A 23,569-nucleotide genomic window follows, 5' to 3' on the forward strand; every position below is an offset into this window, starting at 1 on the left:
TTTGAATAGTTAAGCTATAACTCCATTTTCCGATGCATATGGCGCTCAAATAGCCTTCATTCGATACTTCGAAAAAAAAAATAACGACTCTCAATAAGTCCCATTTGGTTTTAAATTTTGAGGATAAAAAAGCCATAACTCAATTTTCCCATGCGTGCGGTGGCTCACACAGCCTTAATTCGGTTCCTCGAAAAAATACCGCACAAGATAAGTTTCATTTGGTTCAAAATGATTAAATCCAAAAATGTTTTCTTTTTCAGAATAAACTAAAAAATATGAGGAAATTGAGGGTAAAAATAGTCATAAATAGCTTCATTTTCCAAAGCGAGAGGTAGCTCAAATAGTTTTCATTTGTTTGTTCAGAAAAAATCACATAACAAAGGTCTCATTTGGTTTAAAATTTTCAACTCCGGAAATGCATTTTTGCAATATTGAAAAATTGTAGGAAAATTGGGGTTAAAACAGCCTAAACTCCAGTATTCGATCGATTCGGTTCCTCAAATAGTCTTCATTCGATTCCTCAGAAAAAAAAAAATCACGCAAGATAAAGTCTGCTTAATTTAATATTGGAACAAATTCATTTGCTCATTGTGGCGCTTCTAGTGGACGGATTTGGAAACTTTTTTCACCCACGTGTCGTGAAATTCATTACCTTTCACCATGTATTTATGTCATAACACCAAACGATAGCATTTTGTAAACAACCGCCATGGAAGCCGAACGGAGAGATCAAATTGTGCACAGTTTTCTTGAAAATCCATTGTTGTCGGCATCGAAGCTAGCTAAACAGCTTAAAATTGGAGCAAGAATTGGATTAAGTGGCATGGTCTTAAGCTGGTTCAAAAGTTACTTGGAAAATAGAATGCAACGGACAAAGTTTGGCTCGTCTTACTCTCAGTTTAAAGAAAATAAGTTGGGTGTCCCTCAAGGAAGTGTCCTGGGGCCAATTCTTTTTATCTTATACATCAACGACTTGAAAATGTGCCTACAGCACGGTCACTTGAAACTGTTTGCTGATGATTCAGTGTCTTATTGGACAGGTAGAAACTTAGAACTCATAATGCATGAAGCAAATGCTGATTTGGAAAACATTACTGAGTTTCTGAAACAACGAAAATTATGCTTGAATCTCGATAAAACCAACTGGATGATTATAGGCAACCGCAAAATTGTGAATTGCCCAAATCTGCTTATTGGCGGATGTGTAATCGAAAGAGTACGTCAAACAAAATATCTAGGAGTGCAAGTTGATGATAAGCTAAACTTTGTAGAGCATGTGGACTATACAATTAAAAAAATTGCCAAAAAATATGGTGTTCTCTGCCGGATAAACAGATATTTGACTTTCTGGTCAAAAATCATTTACGTGAAGTCGGTTATTATGCCACATTTTGATTACTGTTCTACAATTCTACTTAATGCTTCAGATACACAAATAAAGCGATTGCAGAAAATCCAAAATAAAATTATGAGAGTTGTGATACGCTGCAACCGATACACGCCTAGTGCTCTTATGCTCGACATGCTTAAATGGTTATCTGTGAAACAACGTATTGCTTATAACAGCCTGATGTTTGTCCATAAAATGAAAAAAGGAATGTTACCTTCATATTTGGCTCGAGACCTACAGTTCGGAAACGACATTCACAGTTACAATACGAGAAGAGCTTGTGATTTTAGACTTCCGATTGCTAGAAAAGAAATGACAAAGCGATCTATATTCTACAACGGCTTGAAGATGTATAATAACCTGCCGCAAGACATCAAAGATAATTCAAATATGAACAACTTCAAAAGAATGGCAATACTATATGTGAAGAGAACCTTCTAACATAAGCAAGAATCCTAAATGGGATCTTTATAATGTGATGGCAATCTGATGCGTTATCAGACATAGAATCTGTACAGTGATGGACATACGCGGGAGTTGATAAGACGACCAAGTAGTACAGAAAATGACAAAGAAATGTATGATCAAATATCCAAAGGATAAATTGTCCCTCCCACTTCAAAAGATGCGTATGGGGTGGAGGGAGGACCCAAATGGGCCTCATGGGACCATCACAAAAAAAAAAAAAAAATGCCCAGAAATACCGTATGGCGTGTTATCAAGCAGTACAAGGAAACATTGACGACGGCTCGGAAGCCGCATTCGAAGCGTCGGAGTGGAACTGTCGACCGGAAACTGCGTGGGAAAGTCATCAAGGCCGTCAAGAGGAATCCCAATCTTTCAGACCGCGATTTGGCCAATAAGTTCCAGTCCGCTCACAGTACGGTGCGACGAATTCGTCTCCGGGAAGGAATAAGGTCATTCCGAGCCAGCAAACAGCCAAATCGGACGCTGAAGCAGAACAATGTGGCCAGAATCCGTGCTCGAAAGCTGTACGACCAAGTGCTGACCAAGTTCGACGGATGTAAAGTCTGCTTCATTTAATATTGGAACACAAACAATTGCGTGTAGTTCAGTCATTTATTAACGAATTCATAATTTGTTTTTCATACAAATGTAGCATTTTCTTTACTCTTTCATAAAAAAAAAATGAAAAAATTATTCATTGCTGTTTCGAAGAAATTCTCGTACTCGTACTTGTAAGAAAACTGTGCACAATTTGATCTCTCCGTTCGGCTTCCATGGCGGTTGTTTACAAAATGCTATCGTTTGGTGTTATGACATAAATACATGGTGAAAGGTAATGAATTTCCCGACACGTGGGTGAAAAAAGTTTCCAAATCCGTCCACTAGGAGCGCCACAATGAGCAAAATAATTTGTTCCAATATTAAATGAAGCAGACTTTAGGTATTATTTGCTCCAAAATTTTCCAGTTCGAAAAAACTTTTTCTGTACTATATTGTTGGGAAATTGAGGGTAAAATGGCGATTACTCCAGATTCCGATACTTCACTTGATTTCTTGGAAAACACACACAATACATATCTTATTTGGTTTAAAAATTTCAAGTCCGCACATGCTTTTCTCTGAATTAATTGAAACATGTAGGGGAATAGAGGATAAAAACAGCCATAACTCCATTTTCCCAAGCGTACGGGGACTCAAAATGCCTTCATTCGATTTCTCGAAAAAATCAATTAAGATAAGTCTCATTTGGTTCAAAATTTTCAAGTCCGGACATGCTGTTTCAGAACTGTTTGAAAAATGTAGGAGAGTTGAGAATAAAACAGCCATAACTCCGTTTTCCAATACGTGCGGTGTCCTCCATTTGATTTTTCGGAAAAAAAAATCACACAAGGTAAGAAAAAATCACACAAATAGGCTTACCAGACGACTTACTTTGGTAGGACATGACCTATTTTTACAACCATTGTCCTACCGTCGTACTTTGGACCCAAAATGTCCTACTTTTTTACGGTTAGGATGATTATCTTGTTTATCGAATTTTTACTTTGCGTTTTTTACTAGTATTTCGATCCATTTTTCAAGAAATCCTTATTAGCGCTTTTCCATTTCACTCAGCTCAAGTCAAGCTTAGGAAATGATTCGTTGGTTGGAATTAGTTGTCCAGCATACATTGTCCACTTGCCAGACCAGCTTACTATTGACATCGAAAGAATTATCATGCAAATTTTCGATTATTTTTTGATCTACACGGTTAATACTGAAACTCTAAAGAGTTTTTGTGGTTTTGTGGATATAAATTATCAATCACTGCTAAGCTATTCAAAAATAAGCTGGTTTAGCTTACTTATTTCCAGCCATCAGGACTGAATCATTGATTCAGTTCATCGCTGTCATGAATTTGATGATATCTTGAAACAGCAGTATTCGGTAATTTGGTAAACAGAATCGAGGAGATCTAATCATTTGGTTGGGAGTTTAACATACAGTTTTTAGAACGTTACACCCGATTACATTTGGAAAATAACCTGTAAAAAAGCTGATCAAAACTAGTCCAACCTAGAATGATATAGTATCTTGAATTTCATATCTTGTTGTCCTCATATTATTTTATTTGAATTCATTAGCATTTTAAAGTAATCAAATTCATGTTGTCAAAAAAACGCTTCCCTAGAACAATCACTTTCTTGAGGTAGGTTCATCGTACGAAATCGCAATCAAGGGAATATAATTTTGATTCAAGTTTTTTTTATAACCGAAAAATCCGTTCTGGAATGTTATCACCCGGCCATGATCGGGGTACCTAATAAAAATAAGCCTCATTTCACTAGTTTTTTTTTTTCGGGACCACAAACAGACTGCAGATCGTTAAAAAGTAAACAAAAAAGTTCAAATCACTCACCTTAGTGCTGGTAGTTCTAGGCGTTCCTCCGAGAGCGATGGCGTACACCTCCACCTCGTAGCTCTCGACGCCCGATTCTCGATCCAGTTCGGCGGCCGTGGACAAAATGCCCAACTTGGTGTCGATGTCGAACAACCGATTCACCTGTTTCCCGTCACCGGTCACATTAGTCACGTAGTACTCGATATCACTGACGGAGTTTAGATAGGCCGATACGGTCAAAATACTCGTTCCGATCGGTTCATTCTCAGACACTGATCCGAAGAGATCCTTTTTGGCAAAGACGGGCCCATTGCTGCTCGGGACCGTCGTTAGGATCGTGATGTATGCCTCACTACTTTTTCGTTCATTTTGAACAGCTTCGTCGGTCGCTCGGACGGACAATTGATAACGCACTTCCGGTTTCGATATCAGCTTTTTAAGCGTAATGGCCCCGGTCGATCGGTGCAACATGAATAGGTCGGTATTGCCACCGATCATTTCGTATGTCACCAGCCCGTTGGAACTGGAATCGGCATCGTGAGCGTTCACAAACATTACCGGACCTGGCAGACTGTCCACCCCGAGACGGACATCTTTCATCGGCAAAATGGCCGCATTCATCGACACAAAAACTGGTGCGTTATCGTTGATATCTTCGACGATGACCGTAACCAGTTTTTCGGCCGACATGCGCTGTGAGACGATCAGGGCTTGATCTGTGGCAATTACCGTTAATCGGTAGGTATCGATCACTTCCCGATCGATCGCGTGCAGCGTGTGGATTACACCCGTGGTCGGATTGATTCCAAAGTGTCGATCACGGTTGGCCGGATCTTGGTGTAAAATTTCGTAAGACACTTTTCCATTTAGCCCGGAATCCGGATCTTCAGCCGTGACGGTGACGATTGGGGTGTTTATGGGAATGCCCTCACGAATTTGGCGTACGATTGCGGTATTTGGGAAGCTTGGTGGATTATCGTTCGAGTCAATTACATTTACCGTGAACAAAATTGTCGTCGACAGCCGTGGATTTCCCCCGTCCGATGCCGTAATGTTCAGTGAGTAGCTTTGGGTATCTTCGAAGTCCAACAGCCGGTGCAGATACAAATAGCCAGTGGTCGAATCGATGTGGAACGTGTCCCTCCGGTTGCCGGAAGTGATCGAAAAAGTAATTTGGCTGTTGATGCCAAGATCCATATCGGTCGCCCGGAATCGAATCAATTCTGTTCCGATTGGCGTGGTTTCGTTAATTGAAATTTGGCTGTGCGTTTGGGTGAATTCTGGAGCATCGTCATTTTCATCTAGCACTTCGATCGTTACCGTCGTGCTGGCGCTTAATCGATTCTGCATTGAGGCGTCATGGGCAACGATGGTTAATTTATACGTTGACACCGTTTCACGATCCAATGCTTTGGCCAATGTTATCTGCCCGGTAGCATCATCAATTACGAATCGCTCGTCGGCGTTGCCCTCAGCGATGTAGTAAAAAACGTCCCCATTAAGACCTTCGTCTGCGTCATTTGTGTAAACCCGAATCAATTGGGTGCCGATCGATGAACCCTCGGAAATTTGAACCTTATAAGGGGCCCTCACGAATTGTGGTGCATTATCATTGACGTCGGTTATGAAGACTTTAATCTTCACCTTATCGCGCAATCTGGTGAGTCCGTTATCGGAAACGGTCGCTTCTAGCGTGATGAAGTTTTGTCCAGTCGTCTGGACCAGCGCTTCCCGGTCAAACTCGTGCATGGTTTTGATAAATCCGTTCCGCGAATCGATTGTGAAATCCTCTTGTTTGCTGGATAGCATATAAATCAGCTCAGCATTGCGGCCAATGTCACGATCGATGGCAGTCAGCTTGCCCACAAAAGAATCGGCCGGTTCATTCTCGGCCACGCTAAACATAAACGTTGAGTTGGTAAACTGCGGTGGGTTATCGTTCTCATCGATCACGTGTACGATCACCGGCACGGATGAACTCCGAGGCGGATCACCCTCATCGGTGCAAGTAACAGTGAGCGAATAATAGTCCCGCTCCTCCCGGTCCAGGGCGCTCTTCACATACATAAACCCATCGGGGAAGATACCGAATTTTCCGTCCACGTTGCCTTCCACGATGGCGTAGGAAATTCGCTGATTCACTCCAATATCCGCATCAGATGCCGCCAGGGCGAAAAAACGATAATTGACCGGCATCGATTCCAGCAGCGAGGTCTCGTAGGAAGTGTGATCGAAAACCGGCGTGTGATCGTTCACATCTTCAATCGTCACGGTTATGCTACTCTTGGTGGACAGCGGCGTTTCTCCACTATCGGTTGCGGTTATTTCTAAGTTTAAAACAGTCCCAGGTTCCACCAATATAGGACGATTTAAGTAAAGCACTCCGGTAGATTCCGAAATTCTAAACAAATTCTGCGGATTTTCACTCAACGCGTACACAATTCTACTGTTCGCACCCGAGTCCGAGTCCTTGGCTTTAGCGAGATAAATTTCCTGACCGACGGCCGTATTTTCTGGCAGCTTAATTTCATCTTGATCGAACAAAAACACCGGAACGTTGTCATTCAAATCCGCAATCGTTATGTTAACCGTTGTTTGTCCAAAGGCCAAACCGTTTCTGGCCACCACCGTTATGCTGTAAAAACTCGCGATTTCTCTATCGATATGTTTGACACTACTAATGACACCAGTTTTTTCGTTCACTTTGAAACACTCTCTCGGGTCACCCTGAGCAATAGTGAACTCCACATCACGAATCATTGTCGAGGGTTTTATCTTCACCTTTCCAACTTCCCTCTCGTTCACCTCTTTCTTAAGTCCATTGTCCTCCACCATTTGAAACTCATAACCGATGAGTGTATCGAATTCGATGTCCTCAACAATAGATTCCTTAATGATTTCCACCACGGCATCAACTTCAGCTCTTCTGCCACCTCTGTCTTTTGCCGCAACCGTCAGCTTATGCATGGGCTTGGAAGATTTTTTAAAGCTTCCCCTTAAACTCACCCACCCCGTGCTGCCATCGATCGCAAACAACCCATCTCCACCGCTTACAAGTTCATACGAAATCATCGCATTGACACCCTCGTCCCGATCGGTTGCTTTCACCTGAACAATCTGTCTTCCCATAGGGCTATCATCGGCCAGCGATAAATAGTACTGTTTTGGATAAAATTCCGGATTGTTGTCGTTGGAATCCTCAATTGCTAGGTGAACTGTTGCCGTGCTCGATTGCGGAGGGCTACCCTGATCCCGGGCGATTATTTGAATCGTATAGTTTGGGATTTTTTCTCGATCGAGTTCCGTTTTTGTGGTCAGCTGGCCGGAAATCGGATCCAGATGAAACACGCCTGGATAGTTCTTTTCCACACTTGAATGTAGAAGGTATGCAATGCTACCGTTGGTTCCCTGATCGTGATCGATTGCCGTCAGAATTGCGACGACGGATTTGGCTTTCGTGTTTTCGTTCAGGGTTATGTTAAGATGTGATGCAGTGAAGGCCGGTGCCTCATCGTTTTCGTCTAGAATGGTAACTTTTAGCTGGGTGTGAGCCCATTTCGGATTTGGACCCCCGTCACGGGCCGAAATACTCAGTTCGATGTTTCCGTTGACTTCACGATCGAGCTGAGCTTGAGTCGTAATCAACCCGGACAAAGGATCGATTTTGAACCACTGATTGTTATTTCCCGACACAAAGTCGTAAAAAATCTGTGCATTGACACCTGTATCTTCGTCGGTGGCCGTAATACTTGCCACGTACGTTCCCGGAGGCGCGAGTTCGCTTAGTACTGTGGAATATTCAGATTTTTCGAAAACCGGCTCATGATCATTAACGTCATTGACGTGGATTATCAAATGGGCAGTCGCCGTACGTGGGGGCGTTCCTCGATCAGTCGCAACTACTGTTAAGTTGTACTTTCCTATCTCTTCCCGATCGAGCACTCCGTTCACTCGAACTATGTAAAAACTGGGGGATTTTTCTAGCCGGAAATGCTGCAGATCATTGCCAGCCACGATCAGTAAGCTTGCATCCCCGTTAAGACCTTCGTCCATATCGACTACCGAAACAGCTGCGACGACTGAGCTGTTGGCGGCATTTTCATCCACTGTTGCGTAGCTTCCCGTGGGTGGAAAATATTGAAACCGAATAACCGGATCGTGATCATTTGTGTCAACCAAATTCACAGTGACGTATGTTCGCCCATCCTGCCGAGGTGATCCGTGATCTCGAGCAAAAACTGTAAAGACGCAGCTTTTTGGACACGTTCCATCCGGCCGGGAAAGGGATTGACAATTTTGATGAGGACAAGTTAGCTGTTCGGTCGTCGAAATTACTCCCGTTTCCGGATCCACTGTGAATTGTGTCTCCGAATCGGAAAGATAATAGGTTATTTTACTATTGTCTCCCAGATCGTTATCCGAAGCCATGACTTGCAGGACCGGTGTCCCGGGAAGGACGCTTTCGTTCAGGGAGACTATGTAGTCACTGTGATCGAAGATCGGAGGATTATCGTTGACATCTAAAATTGTAACGTTCACCTGAAGATATCCGAACTTGGGTGGAGTTCCGCCATCCTTGGCGGAAATGTTCAATGTGTAGGAGCCGCATGTTTCTCGATCCAGCTTACCCGTGGTCTCCAAATGAAGATAGTAAACATCAGCGTTAGGATTGGTCGTTACCGCTAGTCGGAACTTTTCGTCGTGATTACCATCTACAATGCGGTAATCATCGGTGACCCCATTTTCACCAATATCGCGATCGGTGGCAGCATCCAACAGCAAGCGGGTTCCTGATATGGCACTTTCAGAAAATGACACCGCTATGCTGGGTTCCGGAAATTCCGGTGCGTTATCGTTCACATCCACCACAGAAATCCGAACCTCAATCGGATACGTTGGCTGACTCGACAAAATCACCAAATCGTAACGGTCATTTTTAGTATTTTCCCTATCCAAAACTGCGTTGGTTTTGATTTCACCCGTGTTCGGATCGAGGGCAAATTCCCGCGGAGGTTCATTAAAGCGATACGTGAAACCGGGTTTTGTTGGAATGTAACCGACCACCGTACCCCGGGACTCATTTTCGTACACCTCGAACTGTACCCGCGTATCGACGGCACGCGATTGCATTGCACCTTCATTGGACGATCTCCTGCGGGCGCCTATCACAACACCCGGCCCTGGTCCTGGCCCTGGCCCATGTGCCCCCACTGCCTCGATCGCGGTATATATCTCTAGAATGACTAGCAGCCAAAAGGCAATCTTTAAACTGGCACACTGCATTTTGAATAGATTTTTCTAATCGTTGGACTCAACTTCCCACACCCTGATGCACTTTTATCCTTCGCTTAGACTCGTTAGTCGTTTCTGCATCCGAAAGGTGCGCGTCATAACTTCTCAATAGACGCATCAGACGATAACCGAGCTACTTGTTTTTGCTCATTGAAATCACTCACTTCACGATCCATCGCGCAAGATCGTTACCATCCCATCTCTCAAGGGGGCCGATATCAACGTTTAAAATTTCGATCGACTTCGAAACCCCGACAATGTCACCAAAAGTGCACACTATTTAACACTAATTGTGATGATTAATTTTATTCCCAAGTCATGTCTTCGGCCACTGTGGCTCTTTTTCTCAGGTTGTACAATCACTACTCCCGAACCAGAAACAAACTACGCACACAGGTCTTTTCGAGATTCTTTTTTCTTCCTCCTTTGAAGTAACTCAGCTTAAGTAGCACTTTTTCCTGTACAAAACTTTTAACTTCCCTGTTCCAACGACAGCTTGAAAGGGTCTCACTCTGTACTTTTTGTCATCTGTTAATAACACAATAATTCTATAAATCAAAATGTTTCCACATCATTTTTATTTTCACTCTTTCCTTCCGAAAATTTCTTAAGCCTTCGCGCGAGCTCTGCGCTATTCACTTTGCGTCACGTCTCGATCGAAACACACACCTGAGCTGATCTGGTCCTGCTGGAATACACAAAATTTTCTCTCATGAAGATCAGTGCTGCAATTCCGAGACCCTCGCAGGCACAAACACATCTTTGCCCAAGATGGGTTAGTAAAATGCAGACAAGTTGAAAAAAAAAATGTGAGCTTTCAAGTCCCCATGCACGAATACACCTGGAACGCGAGGAGCCAAACTCATCGGCACTCTGCTCATGCTTTTGGCCCCGAGCCCAAAGAAAAGCTGAAGGAACAGGAATTTGCCTCAAATACCTGCGTGAATTGGGAGGATGACGACGGCGGTGGCGGCGATGATGATGGTGCCGATGATGATGACGAGGAAGAAACACCAGAAAAAAACAACCTCACACTCACACTGGGAGCACACGTGTTTGGCATTTGCTTCAGAATGCTTTGGCTGGCGAACGAAGGAACGAACGTTGGTAGGCCCCGCAGCAGCAGCGAGCATAAATCGAGCAAGCAAGCAAGTAACCAGCAACGCAACACATGCACATAAATACCTGTGCCAGCAAACATGCTGCAGCCACCCCGATGTCGGGCGGTCAAACTACGTGTTGAGAGATCAAATAGTAAAAGTGCTCTGCAGTTCATTTCCTTATTGACAGCAGTCATAGAAAATGTCTGATTACTGATATTTTGAAATAATGGATAGTTATAGTAAGTGAAGATACTGATCAATAAAATAGTTACAAAATCGAAATATTTTAAAAATTATACTTTTCTTAACGATTAATTTTGCTTCAACTGAACTTCTGCCATTTTTGAGAAAACCGCAAAAAAACACTTTCAGCGAATAAAAGATTTTTTTTGAATTCTTTTCTTGGATTAGTTTTGCCCCCGAATGTAGGCACCACCCATAACATTCCATCGAATATATGTAGATAAGTGTGAGTGCCGAAAAAGGTTATTACTGGAGATTGGAAAAAAGTATCTGGAAAGTGAAAAACAATGCAGAAATTTACGTTTAAAAGGATAGAAGCTTAAATAAGCACACTTTTGCAGTTCTAAAGTGCTTAACATGACCAGAAGTAGCATTCAATATAAATATCATAATGTCATTCCAATACCGTAACCTGCGAACTCACTCACTTTTTTTTTTAATTTGAATCGAATAACTGTTCGTAATTTTGGAGGCAGTCGCTACATTGGGCTTAAAAATCCACGCAAAATATTCAGCATATAAATTTATACAAACACTTGAAATAAAAGCCAAACATCATCGAAATGACAAAATACGCAGATTTTCGGACTTGATATTGGAATTTTCAGAACAGATTTCAAGATATTTGAAAGCAGAGTGTGCTTTTCTGCATTTACAGCACAATTTTCCGTTAACGTAAGCTTGTTGCAAAGATAATTACAAATAGACACTGCAAAATGCGCTGTGATACCCAGTTGAAGAAAAAATGTCATCAGATTGGTCTGGCAGGGGTGAAGTGAAGTATAATCTCAAGCAAATAAAAAAAGTGAACAACAAACGTTACCTTTTATAAACACGGTTTGTTGATGAGCAACCTGAGTGAACCGGGAATACCGGGGAAACCCGGAATTACCGCTAAAAAGTATGGGATTTCATTTCTTCACCGAAAAACCGAGAAAATTGCATTTTTTTTTTTTTTTGAAATTTTACCATAAATTAATAAAACATTTCCAAATAAATTAAGCATGTAAAGAATTGTTGGGTTCAACTAAATGTGATAACAATAAAGCTCTTTCAACAAAATTGTTTTTTTTTCATCGGAGTTTTTTAAAATCAGCAGAATTACAAACACAGACAACTGATTTGAAAGAAATTCGACTTTAAATCATATCAGAATTAATTTTTCCTTAAAAATAAAAAATAATTACATGGAATTTTTTACTCATGTTTGAAAAAAAAATCTAACTCACAGACATATATCCTGCAAAGGTTTTAGGCTAATCATTACAAATTTTACGAAAGTATTAATTGAGCTATTTTCATTCGTTCCTCTTAAATTGTTTCATTTCATGTAATCTATAAACGTTACCTTTTATAAACACGTGTTCATGTAATTCATGTAATCTATAGGGGAGAAAAAGGACACTTGATCCCCTTTTCTTATTTTCATCATATGTTTTTGAACAAATTTAGCATCTCGCCGTCTTCTGCATTTTCTGACAGCGTGTAATTTCAAGCTTCATATGCTCCAAAAGTTAGAACAATACATAAACTCGTGAGTGAACCAGAAGCATTTTCGTGAGGAGAAAAAATTGTGATAATTTTTAAGTTAAAGGATACTTGATCCTTTACTCAAGGAGACTTGATCCTTACTTCAGCGTGCCCTTACCCAAGGCAAAATTCAAACAAAATCTAAAGATAAAAGCTCCGTTGACTATTTTTTGCCATATTAGTTCTCATTTCACGGTTCGTAAGTATCAGACAAAGAGAGTTATAAAAGCTTGTCTACTACCCAATGGTCTTGCATACTTTATGGCGCAATTTTCTAGTTTAAGTAAGTAATTTGAGTAATATTTAACAAACTTGATTGCTGGATAAACATTGGTTATTGAACTAATATTAGTGATAACTAACGATCACGATCCTTTCAGAAGAAAAATACATCTTTTTGAACTCTAGGGATCAATTATACCCATAACTTACATATTGGAAAATCTTTTCTAAAAAAAATTGAGAGTTTACTATTGCTTTGAAAATATGGCATTATGAGGTTCATATTGTTCTCTAACGATTGACATATTGGAATTAATATTTCTATTATAATTTTTTCATTTGGAAAACAATTTAAAGTGATAAAAAAAAGATCTTCAAATCACATTTTTTAAATTTTACATTCCTCTTTAAAGAAAAAATAATCCAAAACTAGTGAAAAAAAAAGATCTATCTTATCCCGGACTACGGTACCATTTTTTTTTTACAAAACTTTTTAAAATCTGTGCATATGATTTGGATTTAAATAAAATCTGGAAAAATCTAGACAGAATTCAGTGAAAAAAAAAATCAAAAATGAAGTGAGAATTTCATCGTAACACGTAACAAACTTCCTTTTAAAAACAAATTTTGATAAAGCTAGCTCAAATTGAGTTTTCTGTTTTTCCTGTGTATAAATCCAGCAAAATAAACACTTGTTTTTACAATATTATGGCAACCAGTTCTGACTGTCTGCAGTAGTTTGAATCAATCTTGAACGTCTATCCTCAATATTTACTACATCAGGTTCTATCATTTATTGAATAAAAATTGATTTAAGAAGCTCTCAGCGAAAGAACCCTTATGTTTTGAATATCGAGATTTGAACAAATTACAGAACTTAATTCTCAGTTTTCGAATGAAGACATGCACCAATGAACAAAGAAAAACATCTCCAATTTTGATTAAGTTCGAATGTCTTGCACAATTGCAAGCTACGTTGCTTTTAATTCCAGCTTTACCGTAATTTGTGAGGAATTTATAATTCATGTTTACCTAAATTTATTTGAAGACTTTTCAAAAAATAACTCCTGAATTTTATCCGGACAATATCAATGCAAATACCGGGAATAATTTAAATTTAAAAAAAATTAAGAACTTGAAGAGAAACATTGAAAAACAATGGGAGTTAATTTTGTAAAAGCGGGCAATCGATAATGCTCACTTTATTAACATAAGTATGAGTATGAGAGTTGCAAAATTATTCTTAGCTTTTTGATTATTATTGAAATTTGCGAGAATCAATTTTAATATGATAATTCTTCAGTTGCATAAATTAGTTAAATCGCCCATTTTAAGATTCTTGATTCGTGAGTCCAATTTCTATCTTGATCAGAAATTCCAATTGCAACTTTTCCATCTGAGTTTTTCTACTATTGATTCTGATGTACTTTTATTTTAGAACTTTTCTTACTGTAGTAAATATCCTTAATTCCAATTGATTATTTTCAAATAGTTTTCAATACAAATTAAGATTCAATTTATTGAAATTTTCAAGTCTTGTTTTGATTTTAAAATTTCCTGGGTTTCTAAATGTTGGGAACTCGAGATTTTTTTTTAAACTTCTAAACTCATCCGATCTTTTTAAATGATTACTGATTGTGTGTTTTGAACATCTAAATAACAATATTCCGTGTTTATGTTTTCAAATCTAGAATAACTATTTGTCATTTTTTTCTGTTTTTAATAATTTTAAAGACATTAAAAATCCGCATCACAATTTTGAAGTTTCAATACATTACATAAAAGCGTTTTTTTTTGTGTTTTTGAATATGAAATTGAAATAAAATTTATATTTTGAATTTAAATTTTAGTAATTTCTACTTTGGCCCTGATTGTAACTTTGTTCCTCTAGTTTGTATATGAATTGAATTTATAACTTGCCAAAGGCTGAAAGTCTCTCTAATAAAGACAAAAAAAAATTATAATTTGTTTCTTAAATTTTGATTTGAAGATGATATTTTATTCTAAGACACTGAATTGTGGTTCTGAATCAAATCTGATTTTTTTGCATGTTTTTGCTACACAAAAAGGAAATGAAATCCGATTTTTCGTTGAGAGGTTAAAACAAATAAAACAATTATATACAGTAGTAAAACTGATCAAAAATCGTTATGCCACTTTAAAAGCATTTTCTACCTCTGTTCAAATTTTTATCAAGAATTTCGGATTCTAAGAGTCACAATCTGCAAAACTTCAATATTTGTTCAAATTTTTACATGATTTTTTGACAAAATGAAGAAAACAGCCCTTTTTAAATTGGGAGAAAAATTGGATAAAAGACAAATAAAACACTATACCTAATAATATCGTGACTGTTATCCAATAAATCTATTCAAATGATTTCTGAAAGGGAGCCAGCCTTTATTATCTAAAACTTCTTAAAATTTTACAAATTATGTTCAATCATTGGATCACCGAAACAGTCAATGTTTCAGTTATCGAACGTTCAATCTTGCCATACCCGTTTTGTAAAGAAATGCATGTACCAATTATTGAACAAACATCGGTTGGGTGCTTGAAAATATAAACAAACTGTTTCTTGGTTGCTACCGCAACTCAAATTGCCCCGGCAATGTATTCAATGGAATGAAATACCCCCAAATGTATACAATGATTTCTTATGTTTACATGTTAATAATTGAAACACTGACTGTTCAATATTCCAAACAACGTGTTCAATTACTGGGACAAAAACGATTAAATGATGGTTTCAAAACATATTTCCGCTAAAAAATCATATCGATTCGGAGCAGTGGAGCAAGCTTAAGCTACACAATCAAAATTTCATTCAAAAACTTTTCGTGAATTTTTGTGGGCCTCAAATTCACCGAAACCCAAAGATGGTGTTCAATATATAGTGTGTTTACCCTATTAAATTCATTAAGGATCCGATACACTGACGCATCTGTGAATTAGTTTGGAAAAAGTATTGCGTTTGCACTTGCCCCCATTAACTTAAATTTTACAACAAAAGTACCGTTGCTTTTTATCATTTTTTTTTATTTTTCACTTTCAACGGGAATTTGTTGAGAAGTATTATAGCGATGCAACGAACGATAATTTTTGAAGATATACATACTTTTCTAGGCCATGTTCAATATGAACTATCGTGAAATCCGTTTGCACTTGTCCCGATGTATCTTATCAGAAAAGAAGTTGCATACCGGTTCAAGTGAAGTAATTACATTGCCTTTGCGATGCTAAACAAAAATGTGATAAACACATAACAACCTATTTAAAAGAAAAACTTGATCTTCAACGAGTCAAAAAATGGGGTAATATCAGGGCAAAGGAAAAAATTTGCAAAATTATGTTTGACCAATGATGCCTGGTATTTGGATTCAATAAACAATGTTTCACAAATAATATACAAATAAAAATTTCATTAAACGTACTGCACAATTTAATTTTATAAAACTATTCAATATACTTTTTAAAGGGATCATTTGTTCATTCAAAAATCCAGAGCCAATGTCCACAAGAACTTAGAGCCACCGCAGAGAAAAAAAATGAAAAAAAAACTTCTCCTGGATCGGCCCGAGGAAAGTTAACATTCGATACGAAAAGAACAAGTTGATCGGAACCAATACCACCATCCGAAGCAAACAACCAAAAGGAGAAGAAAAAATGTCCAGAACCGATCGATCGATGCCAATGGAACAAGTGGAAAAACGCAAGCCCCGGAGACAACCAGCAACACACATAGTTTGTTGCACAAAATTCTTGCTGGTTGTTGTGGCTTTTCAGCCGAAGCAACAATAAACAACATCAACAACAAAAAAACGCTATCAATATGAGAAACATTTCAAAAGAATTTCTAAACGACGGCTCCCTTTTGTTACGCGGGATTCTCTCGTTTTGTCTGGAGTTTCCTTTCCATCATCGGAAGGTGACCAACAAAACATATCAGGGAAAACATGAATACAAGGAAAAAAATGAACTAGTACCTAACCAGATTGGCCTTGATCGATCGATGATGACTTTCGATGATTACAGACAACGCAATGATGAGCCGTCCATCGTCCGTCGCAGGGCTAAATGACCGAGAAATGCTTAAGCTTTGAACATTTCCCGATCGGGCCGTGCGCGATATTTCGCCGAGAGGACTGCGCAGATTTGAAAGAAATGCGCTGCTCTGCCTTCTCTGGTAGGAACTTCAGCTTTTTAGGTCCGGTCGACGGATTCCTAAAAAACTAACTTGCATAAAGGTTGCCACAGAATGACGGCAACGCAAGCATGTAATTTTTCCTGATAGCGCAAGCAACTCAACTCAGCTCAGCACAACACAACCAGTACCGCTTGAGGCTAAGCAACTCAGCAAGCAGAATCCACTCCTATATGTGCCTGCCTATACAACAGTGATGTGGAAACGCATCGCTGTGGCTCCCCATATTAAGTAGGTAGGTATGCTGGACGGGTCGAAGGAATACTTATCGGATCGAACCATTCTGCTGAAGCCCCCCGGACAGTAAACTTCAAGAGCCCGGTGTAGCAGGAAAACTGACACAGAAATTTCGAAAAATAATTTGGATGAATTCTGAAAGATCATTGGAAGTACTCTCCAAACATATTTCAAGTAAAAAACGAACTGCATGAAGCAATTCATAAATGGAAAATCTTTCTGAATGCAACATTTTTAAGGGCAGTTCTTCTTCACAACACATTTTTTTCAATTAATTTTAGAACTTGCTAAAACTACTAACTTCAAGTATAAAACCTTATACCTCTATAACAAATGATCGAAGAGTTAAAAAATGACTATTATAATAGTTCGAGTATTGAATGACTGTAAATCTGCCTGATATTTACGGTGCATGGATTCACCCTACACTTGTTTCTCTTTCTTATGGGCTCGAAGTCATTAAATTGAATAGAAAAGCTTATGAATGTATTAAACTTGAATAATATGAAACGGACAAATATTGCTGAGTTTGAAAACTGTCATTCACTGCACCCATATATAAGTTATTCATTCAATAAATAAATGACATGATACAACTTTGAATTCTTGAAAATGTAAAAAAATGTTTCTTAATTTTTCGATCTTACCGGTGAAAAGTGATGTCTTTTTTAAGTAAGAACAACATAAGATTATGAAGTTTTATAGATAGATAGAAAGTTAGAAAAAAAGAAAGATGTTGAAAATGAGCGGGCAGAATTTATTAGAAGCATTATCATCACCATCTTCAATTTTTTCTAACTTTCTATCCGTCTATAAAATTTCATGGTCTTAAGATGTTCTTACTAAACAGGACATCACTTTTCATCGATAAAACTGATAAGTACCGTCAATTGGGGCAACATGCAACAATTTTCAACTTCAATTGCTTCTAAAATCTTAATGCTTACAGATAATCGTACCTCTTGTACATCAAAAGTTTTAAGGTTGATGGGACACCAAATTGACATAGTCATAAAAATTATTGGTTTTATCAGTTATTTTTTAATTTACAAAAACATGCGATTTTCACCCTACTAAGAAAAAGGGGTAAGTTGCAACAAACTCTGTAATTAATGAAAAATGAAATGAAAACGTTTGAAAATTTATAGTTTTTGATACATTTGTGATGTCATAACGCATAAAGCACTAATTGCAGTAAATTTTGGTTTTTTGCGAATCAAATTTTTAATTTTTTTTTGACAAAAATGTTTTTAAGAAAAAAGTGTTAATCTGCTGCATACATTTAGGGGTATAAAATACTACAAAATATTCTATTAGCTCAAATCATGAAAATAAATCTTAGAATGGATGAAATTTTAATGTTAACAAATGCATAATGCAAAACAATCATATCCCCGCATATGGAAACGCGATTTATGAGATTTAGTTCCGATTTGTATTTTGTTGCATTTAGCCCCAGACAGCTAACTAAATTGTAAAAATATTTATTTAAAAACACTTGGTGATTGTCCGAGAAATATTTATACACCAACAGTGTTGGTATAGTATAATGAAAGCAATATAAAGTTTGTAGGTGATATCATTAAGCCAATCCGTCATACTGAGTAAAGTTTTTTATGGCATCGAAAAATGTAAAAATTAGTACATCTTTTGCTCGATTTTTTAAATTTTTTATGACATTCAAAAACATTAAAAAACTTTGTCATGATGTTAAAAACTATGTCTTCATTAATTTGTTATCATTCAATGATAACTTTTTTACAGTATATTGAAATAAAAATTGAATGAGTGTTGTGGTATACAAATGTTGCATCTAACCCTGCTTTTGCATGATGCCCCGTTTGACGGTAACAAAAAAAAAATAACGATGATTAATCTCTTCGTAAAAAATAGGTTTCCAGATAAACTGTTTTCAGAACCGAAAGCTTGGATTTGTGAAATTGATTATCAATCGTAGACAAACTAACCTAACCAAACTAACAAAACCAGTTAAAACCAGTGAAAATTGTCTTCATGAACAACATGTGAAGAAAAATTCAGTATTTGGATTATACTTATTTTGAATTTGAAATTGCTAAGGATTTGGCAAATGAAATAGTGCATGACAAATACCTTTACGCCTGAACTATTTTTAGCGATCGTCGATACAGTTTTACTGTTACAAAATTTAAGTTTGCAATTTTGAAAAAAAAACCAGAACGGATGATTTTTTTCTTGGATCAAACGTTAAGAAATTCAACATTGATAAGCATTTTCGAAACAAAGTTACTCAAAATCTCATTCAAACTTTAGATTCAAAGAAAACCTTTCCCGTCGTCGAATCTAGCATAAAATCTAATAAGAAAAAAACTGTTGGTAACTCTATCAAATCGTTTAAGTTTATTTTTTGGAATTTTTAGTTTCATTCTACGTTTTGTTCTTGTCGAAATTTGTTACTTAAATTCTTAACAGGGTGAGTTCTCCTTCTTTGGACTTAGAGCCTTCTTTAGTCTTTAAATGCCAAAAATTGTTAAAAATTGCATTTGCTAGCATCGAATTAAGATACTCCTATGCACACAATAAACCCTTTTATTTCTGAATCCTAGAATCCTAGAGTGAATAAGGGAAAACACGTTTTTCACTGTCCAAGCCAAAGTTTTAAGGAAAAAATAATACTTTCCCTGTGAAAAATATGAACCATACTAGCAATTTTTCCTTAAATACAAGAAAATCAATGGATAACCCGGAAAATTTGTAAAAGGTCCAAAAGTATTTAAGAGATTTCCAACTTTGATGTTGCATTCTTAGACCTGAATTATCAAAACTTTTTATCAATACCAACAAATCAATAAAGGTGCGAATTTTTAATTGGGGCATAATTCAGAATCAAGAATGAACGGTTTTAGCATTTTTGTCAGCTTAACGCAAGTTAACTACAAGTAAGTAAACACCAAAAAAGTTCAGCTATTGTTATAGTCATGGAGCTGACGAAGAGTGGAAGTGTTTGAGATTTTCATAACAGAAAATTGGGGTATTTTAAATCGTTAAAAAGCTGTTATACTTTTTCATGATAATATTTGAAAGGTTACATTTTTAATGAATTTATTTAATTATTTTCCAAAAAATCATATTTTTAATAGGAATTTCAGTTCTAGGTCCAATAAAAAGTATCAGTCCAGTACCAAAATAGGAACAATAGGTTAAAAGTTGGAAATTTTGATCATCCATATTGTTAGAAATCTTTCAATAACGGTGAAACTTATGTTGAAAATTCTCATTTAAACTTGCAGATAAGATTATGAACTATAAATAAATATCCTGAAATATATACACTAGACCGCTGCAAGCTTTGTATGGGAATTTTGAATTCTTTAATTTATACACCTCCCATAATTATTTTTGATAGCTTTTGCTGCCAGAAATAGCAATACAAATTCTGGAAGCGATCCATTCAGTCCTGTATTAGCGCAACGAGTTTTTATTTTGTATGAAAATTTTTATAAGAAACCTAAATTTTTCATTTCAAAATCGCTAAAGATGTACTGAAAGTTCCAAAAAAATTAAACTTTGGATAAAAAATATTCCTTGATTCTTGCAGTACAATTGATGTAGACAAAGCACAAACCTAACTTATACCCTAGAAAAGTTATTTGATGTTATGCATTTTTTTTTCAAATTTTTATTTTAAATGTTAGCGTTTTTGTCTGCTTATTTGAAAGCTTTGTAACCGTAGGATGGAAATAAAAAATCTCAAAAAACTGCTTTGCATTGCCAGAGAATTTATTGATTTATACAACCTTTACAAAAACAGTTCATGCAGTTGCTCTAGCAAGCAAAGTCTGCCATACTTTTCAATGGATTCAGATTTTTTTTTATTTTGGAAAGGTTATAACTTTTTTCATGAAATTCCTAACTGCTTGTCATGTTAGCAAAAAATGAAGCTTCAGAATATTCAAAACCAAAAATCAAAGACCGACTTAATTTTAAGCTTATTTGAATTTTCTGGATGATTTAATGTGCAAAAACTTTATTTATCATACAAATTTCCGCACAATTGAAAGGCGTTGCGCTAACTCAGGAATCATCCAAATCATCTCAAATTTTACACTGATGCTTGGTGACCATTTATTAGAAAAACATGATTATTTAAAAACCACCGCTTGAAGGATCCATAATAAGGCAACTAACTCTAGTAGCAGAAATCTGAATTTCTTTTTAAAAGCAGAATATGGACAATTAACCCAGATCTCCCGGTTAAGGGAAGCTTCTAAGGAAATTGAAAACATAAACAATACACACTGTTTTAAGTTCACGATAACTAGTTCAGGAAATGAAAATCGGGATTAAAATGTTTGAAATAACAGGTAATGGAACCCCCGTGAAATTAAATCTCGAATAGTTCAACCCTAATTCAAGTTAAGGGCCCCCCTGACAATAAAAATTGTGGATTTTTTTCACATTTTTGTTGACTGAGCAAATAAGCGCAAATTTTTACAACACCTGGCAATATCTGGGGTTTTTATCTCGAATTTTTCAACAAAAAATCCGAATAAATCCAAGCAGAACTCTGGGATAACTAAAAAAAAATTATATGAAAGTGACTTTAACCATCTAATATTTCATTTTATTTTTATCGAAACACGTCAGCAGCGTTGAAATTTATTTTCAAACTTAAAAAACAATTTGGATAGAAAAACCACAGGAAAATTGGGCATCATTTAGAGCCTAATTTTCTCGGGTTTTGTTGAGAAAAAAATTAATAAAACCCGGCAATCTGGAATGCTCACTTTATAAGTAAAAGTATGAGTATGCAAAATAAATGGTATGTGTTATCATTTTTTTTTCTCGGTGAAAATCACCCAAAAACATAAATAATCAATCAGTGGTAGGATCAACCGGAAAAACTGAGTCCGCAATTGAATTTTCATTGCAATTTGAATCTGAGATTGGAAATTGTAATTGAAACTTTTCCAACTGATTTAGCCCAAAATTTCATACTATTGATTCTGATGCACTTTTTTTGATTATCCTCTACTAAAAAATCAAATCATTTTTAAATGACCATTCACAAATTATGAATCTCATAAAAACGTTATCATAGTGTAATTGCGAATTTCATTGAGCAATTCTCTAAACATGAACATATTAATATTTTCAATTTTATCTTATTCTAGATTAATGATTCTTTGTCTGGAAGATTCAATTTCCATTCTGAATTAACGTTATCAACGGTAACTTCTGTCATATTTAGAAAAACTATTTGACAAAAGCTTTCTTAATTTTTTTAAAGTTTTCATCCAATTTTTAATTTTGAATTAAAATCCGCATTATATATTAAAATTTTTAAACACATTATACAAAATCGATTTTTTTTTGTGTTTCAAAGATACAAAAGGAAAATAAATATTTGGATATAAATTTTGCGATTCTTGTTTTACTCTAATTGCAACTTTGATTCTCTACATCGATGATGGTTCTCAATTTTGTATAGAGGTACTTGTAATTTTATATTACGATTTTTATTTGATACTTTGATTTGTGGTTCTGAATTAAGTCCGAGTTAAGGTTTTAAATTTCACTCTTGAACAGTCAGTATCTCCATGGAATCTGAATAGTCTGAAGCCTTAATGTTACTTCCCAATAGTTATGAGGGAAATGTTCATTCTGCTTTCGATGATGCACATAACAAGTGATTAAAGATTAAGTGAGAAGAGTTTTATATCTATCTGGGATTTTTAGATGGTGAAAGAGTTATTAAATAAATTGTGAATTGAATTTTGCATTTAACAGCTCTAGTCAGCATTTTCATTATAGATTAGTTGATAAATTCTTCCGCAATATTTGCACGTGATACATTAGCAATTATTGAACAAATATTGAAAAAAAATAATTCATAAGCCCCCCCCACGCCCCCCACCCCTCGTGAAAAATTGCCTGGGCACCCCGATGGCCCTAGGAATCACAACAAAGTTATACATACTTTATTTTTGAGGTTAGTGGTTTGATCATAGTAAAAATTATCAAATCAACCAAATGACATTTAAGTAAAAATGAACGTCTATGATTAATTTCTTTTATAAATCCACTGAATTTTTTAAAACTTTTAAAATAATTTTGAATACTTAGTAACAATGCTTGAATTTGCACCTGCAAATACTCCAAGATATTTATTGCGCGTTGTTATAATAAATTTTAAATGGATTCATTGATAAATCGTCTAATCATCGAAAAACTTCAGGATATGTCAAAGGGTTACGAAAAAGTCACTTTGCGAAACTTTATTTTCCTACCTATTTCATAAGATTAGATAATACTTAGATTTTACATTGGTAACTACTTCATTCGCAGTATTTTATGAAGTTCAATCAACGATTAATCCAGATAATACAATTTAAATCAGCCAAAAATACATTTGAGTTCAAGAGTAGATTTAAATACCAGTCCTGTCTGAGCAACAAACCAGCAGCACTTCCCAGAGGTATGTAATATGGCCGCAATGTGGTTCCTTGCCAGTACAACCA

At 36.5% G+C, this 23,569-nt stretch overlaps 1 protein-coding gene across 10 annotated transcripts in view; it reads right to left on the reverse strand.

Moving 5' to 3' along the window:
- Positions 1-23,569, reverse strand: part of LOC129749972 (cadherin-related tumor suppressor) — a 339,347-nt gene that overhangs the window by 288,383 nt on the left and 27,395 nt on the right. For 7 of the 10 annotated variants that reach the window (XM_055745129.1, XM_055745132.1, XM_055745131.1 and 4 more), the window contains one exon: positions 4,257-10,218. In XM_055745129.1, coding sequence (XP_055601104.1) covers positions 4,257-9,521 — 5,265 coding nt within the window. In that variant the 5' untranslated portion in view covers positions 9,522-10,218. Of the gene's footprint in view, positions 1-4,256; positions 10,219-23,569 lie in introns of those variants that run through there. The other 3 variants (XM_055745134.1, XM_055745138.1, XM_055745139.1) reach the window with 2 other exon arrangements.

Source organism: Uranotaenia lowii, chromosome 2 (assembly GCF_029784155.1).
Source record: "Uranotaenia lowii strain MFRU-FL chromosome 2, ASM2978415v1, whole genome shotgun sequence".
Taxonomy (NCBI): domain Eukaryota; kingdom Metazoa; phylum Arthropoda; class Insecta; order Diptera; family Culicidae; genus Uranotaenia; species Uranotaenia lowii.